General features: G+C 33.9%; 1 protein-coding gene across 1 annotated transcript; it reads right to left on the reverse strand.

Annotated features, from left to right (window-relative positions):
- Positions 1–2,390: 2,390 nt before the first annotated feature.
- On the reverse strand, positions 2,391–9,394 carry LOC134718876 (huntingtin-interacting protein K-like). Its single transcript, XM_063581706.1, has 3 exons — positions 9,117–9,394; positions 3,891–3,998; positions 2,391–2,964 (listed from the first exon to the last, which is right to left on the reverse strand). Exons 1-3 carry the CDS (start codon positions 9,267–9,269, stop codon positions 2,869–2,871), a joined length of 357 nt encoding a protein of 118 aa, XP_063437776.1. The 5' UTR covers positions 9,270–9,394; the 3' UTR covers positions 2,391–2,868.
- Between the last annotated feature and the right edge of the window lie 2,074 nt (positions 9,395–11,468).

Genomic DNA, 11,468 nt, shown 5'->3' on the forward strand with positions numbered 1-11,468 from the left:
TAGAGAATTCAAAAGGCAGCTCACGTCAATAGACAATTCACCAAAGTTATAAACAATTCAACGAAGTTTCGTGCAAATTGGTTAAAGTGTATTTGAGACTGAGTTAATGTCCAACATGTGCACAACAGACTGACAGACGGAAGGGCAATGGTATACTGCAATATGTCCTGTAAAAAGGCATACAAAAAAAGCGTCATAGATTTTCTCACATCCACATTTTTATCAAAAACAGTATTGAGTATCGAGCTAAGAGGTTTAGCATGACAAAAAATCAAAATTTTAACTACGAATAAAAGTAAAAGGCGACAAAGTCAAAAGTGTGTAATCATCTCAGAATAATATTGAACATGTTGAAAGGTGACAGAGTGAGGTGTCTGTTATCTTTGAAAACATCGAAAAGTTGACAGAAAGAGATTCCTTCATATAACACTGATTTCCTTTTTTCTGTTGTTTCAAGTGATTTAACAATTCACTATTAAAGGAGAACATAAAACAAGAATGTGTCCATAGTACACGGATGTCCCACTCGCACTATCATTTTCTATGTTCAGTAGACCGTGAAATTGGGGTCAAAACTCTGGCAGTCTAACATGAATACCTTACAATCATTCCATACACCAAATTTAGATAGATGTAATCTTAACCTTGATCAATGCATGAAATGAGGCCCAGGTCAGGTGAACCCTATCTGATGGACATGTTGACCTTGCAAGGATTTCATAGACCAAATATTATTATCCTATCGCTTACAATAAGTGAGAAATTCATATGGTAAAATAAAATGTAGTTTTTATAACCAGCCACTGAACATTGATGTGTCAATTGTCTATAATATTTGGAAACTTGGTAACACTAGTAGGCATCTATAAACAAGGTGAGCAGCATCCAGGTCTTCTACTTTCTGAAAATCTAAAGCTTTATACAAATAGTTAACGTAACGCTCTCCCATACTGCGACTTTCTCAAAGGCGGTAAAAAAAAGTAAAACAAGAGTGCACACGCTGAAATGTCTCGCCTTTTTTACTAGTCATTGATATTTTGTAGATAGTCCTAAATATAAAGCTTTATTACAACTGTCACATAAACTTAACATTATTCAAGAAAACTAAACATTGACCAATGCACCATATAAAAAAAATAAGGTCAATGTCAGATGGACAATGCCAGGCAGACATGACTGTACAGCTAACAATTCTTCCATACAACAAATATAGTTTACCTATTGCTTAAAGATCAAAAAAACAAAAACTTAACACTAAGCAACATGAGCAATGAACCGTGAAAAGGAGGTCATGGTCCAATAAAAAGTGCACAACTGACAATCAGATCATAAGATATTTCCATACACCAAATAGAGTTGGCCTATTGCATATAGAATAAGACCAAAATTCAAAAACTTAACTTTTGACTATTGAACCATGAAAATGAGGTCAAGGTCAGATGACACCTGCCAGATAGACATGCACACCTTACAATAATTCCATACACCAAATATAGTAGACCTATTGCATACAGTATAAGAAAAACAGACCAAAACACAAAAAAATAACTATAACCAATGAACCATGAAAATGAGGTCAAGGTCAGATGACACCTGCCAGTTGGACATGTACACCTTACAGTCCTTCCATACACCAAATATACAAGACCTATTGCTTATAGTATCTGAGTTATGGACTTGACCACCCAAATTTAACCTTGTTCACTGATCCATGAAATGAGGTCAAGGTCAAATGAAAACTGTCTGACAGGCATGAGGGCCTTACAAGGTACGCACATACTAAATATAGTTATCTTATTACTACTGATAAGAGAGAATTAAACATTACAAAAAATCTTAACTTTTTTTTCAAGTAGTCACTGAACCATGAAAATGAGGTCAAGGACATTGGCCATGTGACTGATGGAAACTTTGTAACATGAGGCATCTATATACAAAGTATGAAGCATCCAGGTCTTCCACCTACTAAAATATAAAGCTTTTAAGAAGTGAGCTAACACCGCCGCCACCGGATCACTATCCCTATGTCGAGCTTTCTGCAACTAAAGTCGCAGGCTCGACAGAAATAACATGTTTAACCCCACCACATTATTTAGGTTTGTGCCTGTCCCAAGTAAGGAGCCTGTAATTCAGTGGTTGTCGTTTGTTTATGTGTTACATATTTGTTTTTTGTTCATTTTTTTTACATAAATAAGGCCGTTAGTTTTCTGGCTTGAATTGTTTTACATTGTCTTATCGGGGCCTTAAATAGCTGACTATATGCGGTATGGGCTTTGCTCATTATTGAAGGCCGTACGGTGACCAATAATTGTTAATATTTGTGTCATTTTGGTCTTTTGTGGATAGTTGTCTCATTGACAATCATACCACATCTTCTTTTTATATAACATATCATTTAATGTTTATTTTCATCTCAGAATCATCTCTATTTTCAAAAATGCTCATATATACACAAATACCAAAATTCCATAGCTAAAAATTATAATAAAAAAAAATGATCAGAACTGAAACAAATTGAGATGTCTGGCCTGATCTTAAATTTCAACATGGAAAATTAAAGTCAGTCCATGATTTCACTTGTTAATGCAGCTATTCCTATTGCAGTCTTAGTAGTATCCAGTTCTTCAGAAGCTCATCAAATGGGTAAGGGCTATTCCATTGAAATGTATATTGGAGGGTAGGAAAGGACTTTCAAATTATCCCTACAACCAAGAACCACTTTTTTAGATAATTTTGCATAATGGTAATAGAGGCATACTGAAAAAAGACCCATGACCAACAGTTTTGTTCCTACCCTCCCGCATACATTATAATGGAATAGCTCTAATGAACAACTGTGTTTCTCTTTATAAATTGTATATAAACATATTAGTTAGTCAATTCTACTAAAGCTTCTACGATATCTCCTTTATGTTCTCTAAGCTTTCTTTCTGCTAATGATCTACCAATCTCCATTTCAAGCACCTGTCAAAATTAAATTACAAATGAAAAAAGAAATATTTACAAATTAAACATTTCCAACTTATATTTGTATATTTAAAGAAAAATATGCTTCCTTCTCCATTTGTTCTCTCTATCTCTGGTTTTCAAAAACAATGAAAGATATGTATGGACTAGATAATACCAACAGGTTTATCTATTTTATAATGCAATCATATGTGTGTATATTTTTTTGTAAATTAGAAGTAATAAAAAAAACTGTTTAAGGGGAAGTTGATGCCTTCCTCCAGATGTAGGATTTTCCTGCTGTGTTGAAGATCAATTGGCGACCTTGGACTATTTTCAGATCCTTTGTCAGGTTGTTGTCTCTTTGACACATTCCCAATTTTCATTCTACCTTATATATAAAATTTAGAATGGAAATGGAGAATGTGTCAAAGAGACAACAACCTGACCATAGAACAGACAACACATGCAACAGCAGATGGTCACCAATCACTGGTCACCAATGTATATAGATTTATCTTACCTCTAATACATTACTACGAATATAATTGGTTAAAAGCATCTGTGTATATGCCATATTAGTTTAGTAGGGAGGCGGGGCTTATTTCAATTCACAATTCATATAATATTATACTCTTCTGTTGAAATATATGATAAAGCTTATAATACATGGCAAAATCCGTATCACATGACGTATCACCATCAACCAATATCATCCATCGGGCCTAAAGGCCCTTGGGCTAATATTGATGTCTCAGGATGATTTGACATATGATACGGATTTTGCCATGTATTATTCTCTATGTAATATATATGTCTATTGACATATGTGTGTTTATCTGTATTGTACAATATATGAATATATAATCTGTTTTTATGTTAAGAGTTAACTCCCTTACTTAGGTATTTTGGAAACCCTTTACATTTTCTTAAGTTTTACTTACAATTAAATCCACATCCTCTTTACTTATTTTTATCTTTGACAATTCTTTCTCTCTTGCAATGAACTCGGCTCTTTCTTTGGTCTTTTTCTCTGTTAATTTGTTCATAGCCTGAAATAGAATAAAATCAAATATGAGCTTATTAATATAATCTTCTTTTATTAGGGTTGCAATTTCAGCACAATATCTTCAAACTTAACAAAAGTTTATTTGTTCTACAAGTATTCAATATTTAGTCGGTAGGGGACTACAAATAAAATCCTCCCATCTGCTCAATATAGTTCCATAATCTGTATAAAAAACTACCCATCATTTTGAGTTGGCCTTGGTTTATGGCAAGTACAGTTTTATTTTATGAGGGGGAGAGGGTAGGATGGGTCCTGATCCTAAAATCCTCGGCTTAAAAAAACACGAAATCCTGAGACCCTAATTTAAATAAAATTGAATCCCAACATTTTGCATTTTGAAAAAAGAATTCACTGATCCCAAAATCCATAGCTTAAAAACACCAGATCCCGGTGTCCTGATAAAGGTACTATTCCCCCTCTTTAATTAGTATAAAAATTGGTTGGGCCCCTAGAGGAAAATAGTTCAGTTTAGCCTAAGTTTCATATATTGGAATCATGCGAAATCCAGACCCATAAACATTTTTCATGGCAAAATCATAAACCACTCATTTATTCCTCAGTTATCACTAACTATTTCTATACCTTCATATTGGAAGAATCCCCCCTCCCTTTGTGGATTTGTAGTTGCACCTATATATCTGACTCCATTTTGTGTTTTAACGCCACTTTTAAGCAACTCTTTTTGGTCAGCCAGTTTTTTATTGATGGATGAAGCCAGGTGCCCAGTGAATACCACGGACTTGGAAAGGAAAACTGACTACCCATGTAAACTAAGATTCGAGTCAAGTGCACCAGCATGAGAGTAGTTCGAACTCACAATCACAGTGTTGACAGGCTAGTCAAGTGTTTTCACTTCATATGAATTTTATATATATGCATAAGGGGGAAGGTGCTTTATTATATCCTTTTCAGTAGGATTTTTAGCTTTCCTCTACCATTGATACAGCAGAGCATTTGGCAGTGTTGGTTTTAATATGTATTTTGTCCTAACCGATTCCTAGTTATTACCTAGGGAATTTTTGTAATTCAAGGTCTATAGTAGGGGGTTCAATATATACATTGTACCGCAGGGATGTCAAAATACCATGGCTTAGTAAAATTTTCAAAATATCTTTTCCAGTATGTTCAATCCATTTTATGTATAAGTTTTGCAGATCAGGAGGTTTTTTATCAACATAAATTTTGTCTTAAATGTAACCGTATGATGTAGAAATTGTAATTTTTCTTCAAATTTCCATCAAACTGTAATATGTTTATAGTACCTATAATGCCTTCCTATTTGTATGAAAATAAAATATTAAGAAGAATGTGTTTCTTGTTTTGTTTTTAATAATTGATTGTTCACTGCTTGAAAATAAATCATTAAATTTATTTATCTTATCTGTCATTCTGTATAGATTTGTATTCATGTCTCTGTCTCCTTATAATTGGTAACTGTATAGACAAATAAGAAACAAATATTTCCAACATGATAAATTAATCAAAATAATAACAAACACTAATGATACATGCAATAGTACTCAATGATTTTTAAACATTATGAAAGTTATATTTCTAGAAAACTTAAACACTCAAACAATGTAAAATGTTTTGCTATCTTTAGCTAAATTATAAATATTTTATACACTGACTTATCAAATGCAATACATTTACAACAAATGGAAGTTTTAAAGACCTTGACTGGCTATACAGCCCTTGCACAGTCGGTAGATGCAATATAATAGACAGACTTGGTATAGAAACTTCAGTGTAATCCTTGAAAAGAAGTCTAGATTGCTTAAATAATTTATAAATTTATAATTTTTAATTTGTCCTAAAACATTTAAATTCATTTAATTACCATCCTTTTAAGAGTATTTGATTAAAATATTATTCATTTATAGTCTTTACAATTTATGCTTTTAAAAGCAAAATAACTTAAAACAGGATAATTCAAAGGGAAGTAACAAAAATGTATTTAAATATTCCCAATACACATCGTTTTTATTACACAACGGCAGTAAACATTGTTGATAACCAGTACATAGATGCCAACCACCTGTTGACACAATCAGTAACAAACTATCCATTTTTCCGTATTTTGGAAAAGTTTTCAGTAATCATTCATAAACGTGCATTTACCAGTAAAAATCACTGACGAGTGGTTGCAAAGTGATGTGCTATAAAATTTGTTGTTTAACATGTTGTCTGTAATATTTATTCCATTCATTTATTGTTCTGATGTTTTCGACTCGTACATTTTCGTTTTCTCAAATAGAAGTAGAGAAAGGGGGAAAGCTACTTCATATAATGGAAGTTTGCCGGTTTTTGGAAGTCAGTAAGTTACCAAACAATAGGTTGATAACTCCCCAGAAACAGGAAGCATTACATTGGCGTTTTCTAAATACCTGACCAGGATGAAAAAGTAATGATAAAAATCAGCGTTTTACAAAATTGAACGGTAATGATTGGGAATCCCTAACTATTTGACTTTGACCGTAATAGCGTAGTTTAATTGCAAAATCAGGAAAACTACGGAAAAATCGTAATGGTTGGCATCTATGCCAGTATGTTTAACACCCAAGCTGTCTAATGAAGCCATATAATTATACATCTTCTTTGATTTACAGGTGTCAATTGCACCCGTAAGGTAGTCATGGTAGTAAGGATTTATCAAATAAGGCGGCTGAAAATTTTCATTCAAGAATTATTTTATATAGAGTTTTTTCTCCTAAATGGGAGGACACCTCTGAAATTGGATTATTGTACTCCCATCAGGAGGTTCACATGTATGAGTGTAGACTGCCCCAAACCTGGTGAGTGACGTCATACATATAGTTCCTAGGGACAACGAGGTCAGTCACATGCAAGAAGCAGGAAGTCCTGACAAAAATAATCATGGCCGGTCTCGGAAGAAAGAGTTACAGAACTATAAGTAATACTAATATCAACCAATTCCCCATATAAATAGAATACAGACAAGTAAACAAAGTGACCACCATTACACATTGCATTATGTTTGAGGCAGGCTCCAAATGTCCTCCTTTATATGCTGTAACTCGTGTTGGTGCTCCTAATTAAGGGGTTTATATGGAAACAAGACAAGACAAGGTGCTCGGAAGACAAGTGGTCTGTCTTACTTACACTTAAGTACTTAAGCCGCAGCGGTAGACCAAAATTTTATCCAGGTCCAATCGCGCCCATTCATGTTCGCACCCACTCATGTTCGCCCCCTTTCACTTTTGCACCCTACATGTTCGCACCCAATCAGGGCCGTAGCGTAATGGAGGCAAATGAGGCAAATGCCTCACTTTTGAAACGACGATCAAACTTTATAAGTGTCATTTTTTTTTAATTTCATGTATTTTACATTATCAATATGCGAGTTTCGAGTTTCAAACTATCTACCGACACACTACATCCAGTGTTTCCAATCTGTAGCAGCGATTTTGAATATAATTATTTTACCGTAGTGGTGACGGTAAAAAAAATAAGTGTCCCGATTACAAATCAAAATACAAAAATTGAGACAAATCTTATTTATGTCGTTACAAAACTGGTTGAAGACGGGTTCTTTAAAAAGAAAAAAAGATGAAAAGGGAAACTCATGAGTATATACACCCCCAATAAGTATGCTGGCTTATAACTTTCTTGGTTTATTTTTGAATCTGCCAATGTTTACACACTGAACAACAAACATGCTGCAAATGCAAATCGATAAAATAATTCATTGACCAAAAAATATAAATTGAATGATTATTTATAATTTAATTTAAATTAAACAAAATCATGAAGCGCCTTTTATATGGAAGTCTTTAATGCATAAGGCCATTCATGATTTTTATTTATCTATGAAAGTATGAAATATATTTTTTGTATTGTTTGAAAATATTGTTTTCGTGTTTCTTTTTTTTTATTATAATTATTAGCATTGTCTGGTTGTATGCTAGCGTGTTCCATTGATTCTATTGTGGTAGGCCGTGGGTTCGAACCCCGAACGGTAGGTCAGACCAATGACTTAAAAATTGGTAGAATAATGTGACCAGGTAGGTTGACATGTCTTCCAGCGGAATGTTTACATGTTTACAGATAACTTGTGACATTAGAACGTCAAACATCTGGTTAAGTAACAATGTTGGTCTAGTCTTCTCTGTACCTATTCTTATGGTTAATGATTATATATAATAAATGTATCCTAATTGATGCTTATAATATGTTCTAGTCTTTTAGACGCTTATAACTTGCTGTTGGAGATAAATATATATATATACATCAGAACGTGTGTTGAAGCTTTTTAATAGTACAGGTCACAGGAGAATCGAAAAGTTTTGGTTGACCAACAGAGATTAACTTTAATATTGAAACTCGTTTTGTTACTTACTAGGCTAGCTAATTTAAAAAAAAACGCATTTCTGTTATATTTTTTTGTTTTTTATATTATAGATAGTAATGCTGAAATAAGCTTCTTCTGTTTCATGCATCCGAACCCCCCTAAAAATATGTCCAAAAACTTTTCGCCTCGCTCAGCTCGGCGAAATGCCTCACTTTAAAAGGACATGCGCTACAGCCTTGCCAATGTCACTTGTGTTGAATAAATCGTAATCATGTTTTGGTTAGTGTATTGCTATTACTTTGTTTCGTTGACCATGTTGACTTGTTTCAAAATAAAGTGAGATTCTGACTACGTTTTTTTTTGTGTGTGTTGAATAAATTTTATCATGTTTTGGTTACAATAGTGTATTGCTATATTTTATTGTTTCAGATCAAAGGGACCAAAAACAATTATCGTTTGTGTTTTTCATTTAAAATCTTGAGTGTTTTACTTACTCCAAAGCAATTAATAACAACAATCATGATTTTCCAATTATTCAGCTGGAATTAGAATTGGGCGTGAACGTGTAGAGTGCAAACGGAACTTTGGTATAAATGTGCGTGGTGTTAACGTGTAGGGTGCGAAAATGTATTGGGCACGAACGAACCTGATACCTGGTAGACCACTCGACCACGGAGCCCCCCCCCCCCCATTCCCCCCCCCCCACCAAACACACAGACCAACTTTTGTTTTACTTTTTCAGTTTTGAAATTCGGTTCCGCCATTTGTTTTAGGAATGTAACCACTTACATCGCCAATGCTTTGTGCAGAGATTTCCGTTTCCTCGACAAAATCAGTGACTTTTTCTAAATCTGCAGCCCCTGAATCGTGTTTCTTTGATTTGTCCTTTTTACTGTCATCTTCTTGATCAGGCTCCTCTACTTGTTCTTCTTCAGTTGTCATGTTATTACTTGGAAATCAACCCTTTCAATGCAAAAATAACTTGTGGTTTTCTTTTCGGTATTTTCACATGTGTTGTTTTCTAAGAACGACAACTATGTAGAAAATATCCGAATACCGACTAAAATACTGTTCAATAACGGACAGAATTAGAAATTTATTTTATTCCTTTTCCTTGAGGATTTATGTCTTTATCTGTGATATTTTTGAATGTTTTTGTATCAAGCTTTACTCATTTTTGTTTTATGTAAAAATGCCTCTGATATAACATGTTTAAAGGAACCAACCTCACTAAGATTCGCCCTGAGTCACTTTTTGTACTTATTTTAACTTGAAGAAATACACAGGGATAAAAAAAAATATTTCTGTCTGTTTTCACATGAGCATTTACCAACTCTCATGTACCTAGGAAATTACATTATCAAAGGTTTAGAGATAAGATACAGATGTAAACAAAATAGGTTATCTATATGAAATAATATTTTATTATTGTGAGACCAAGGATTTGTATTAGTACTATACAAAATTGAAATCCTTGGTGAGACTCAAAATGATTTGATATAATAGTTATGACACATGTTGAATTAGGCTCTGATCCTGTATCTAACGTTATAGCATTATAGTATGGTAATGCTGTTCTTCTTTTTCAGATCATATTGCGCATGATATTGTTGGAAAATGATGCCCTTTATGGGTTCTTGATTAGGTTAATAAAATTCTTAATATCTTATCTTATCTTATCATGTTGACAGTATAGCGAATATTACTATGTTGCATCAACACACTCACCTATAATGATTCTTTTTTAAATGACTGTCACAAAGAACTCACCCATTTCTTCCAACAACATAACTTCCGCTGAGGAGTTTACTCATACCCCCCCCCCAAAAAAAAAAAAATAAATAAATAAATAAATTAAAGATGAGTTGCATGATTGATGATTGCATAATCACAGAAGCCATCCATCTACCCATAGATTAGTCTTCATGAAAATGAGATGCAGTGATTATAAATACGTCAATGTCAATTGCATCCAAAATATCATTGGCCGAACACTCCCCTCCCCCTTTTCAATGTTTCTCACCAAAATGATTCTGTAACTACATTTTCTATTCAATATATTTAAAGACGTTTGCAACTTTTAGTCAATTTGTCGCCATTAAAAGAAAAGATGTCTTATGTGATGGTGTATGGATTGGTGTATATCGCCCAGTGGCTGCTATTACATGCAAGATCGTTTTGGGGCTCATATGAAATTGTCCCATCCTTTTTTGCACACCATATTTTGGTGAATTTTCAAAACTTATACCCTGTATGATTTAATTGGTGCTAGTACACACATCAGGAAAACACAGGTTGATGATAAATGAATATAACTGACTCACACGTTCAGCTGAACTTTAATATGATAGCTCACAAGATCACAGTCACATTTCACCCTACTCGGGCACATTATTTCAACTCAAGAGTCTACCAAAAATTTACTACGACTCCTAAATACTGGTTACTTAGCGGTGAAACAAATTTTCAAGTCTTTGGCTATGGTTTAACCTAAAAACCTTAACCTCGAGTCGATCACGATACCATCACGATACCATGAGCTGAGTGTGTTGTTTTTTTCACCTGCGTCTCCGACGGTGAAAGCAGGTTTAGTATAACCTCTGAAGCCTGTCTGAAAAGACTTTGGATTGAAATGTACTTTATGAATAGGTTTACCTTACAGCCTTTTTTTTAATATCAAATTATGGTCATCCAATTTCAAATTATCGGGAAATCTACCCCATAACACAAAGGATCCGCGCATGTAAATTGCCCTACGACTTTGTGATGTCGAGTTGTAGTGTGTCTGCAATTTTTACATCTACCGTGCAGCCATTTCTTGTTTTTTCTCGGTATTTTAAAATATTATAACACAATATCCAAGGAAACTTTGTTCTTGACTTCTACGAACTGGAAGTTATAAACAATCTAATATTTGTTTTGCAGGTTGATTTTGAGGATCACTTACCGTATGATTCAGTGTTCATGTAACTTTAAACATTAACATGCCGCAGACTTGCAGGTCCAGACCCAGTATTGGTTTTGTTAAATATAAAGATTAGTTGTTGGTGGCTGGACTGTAAAAGAAGCCGTCCTGGATGAAGGTCAGGGAAATCTGGAAAATGAGTGTACTGGATAGGAACAGAAATTTTGCTTCTGAAC

This window comes from Mytilus trossulus, chromosome 5 (genome assembly GCF_036588685.1).
Source record: "Mytilus trossulus isolate FHL-02 chromosome 5, PNRI_Mtr1.1.1.hap1, whole genome shotgun sequence".
Lineage (NCBI taxonomy): Eukaryota > Metazoa > Mollusca > Bivalvia > Mytilida > Mytilidae > Mytilus > Mytilus trossulus.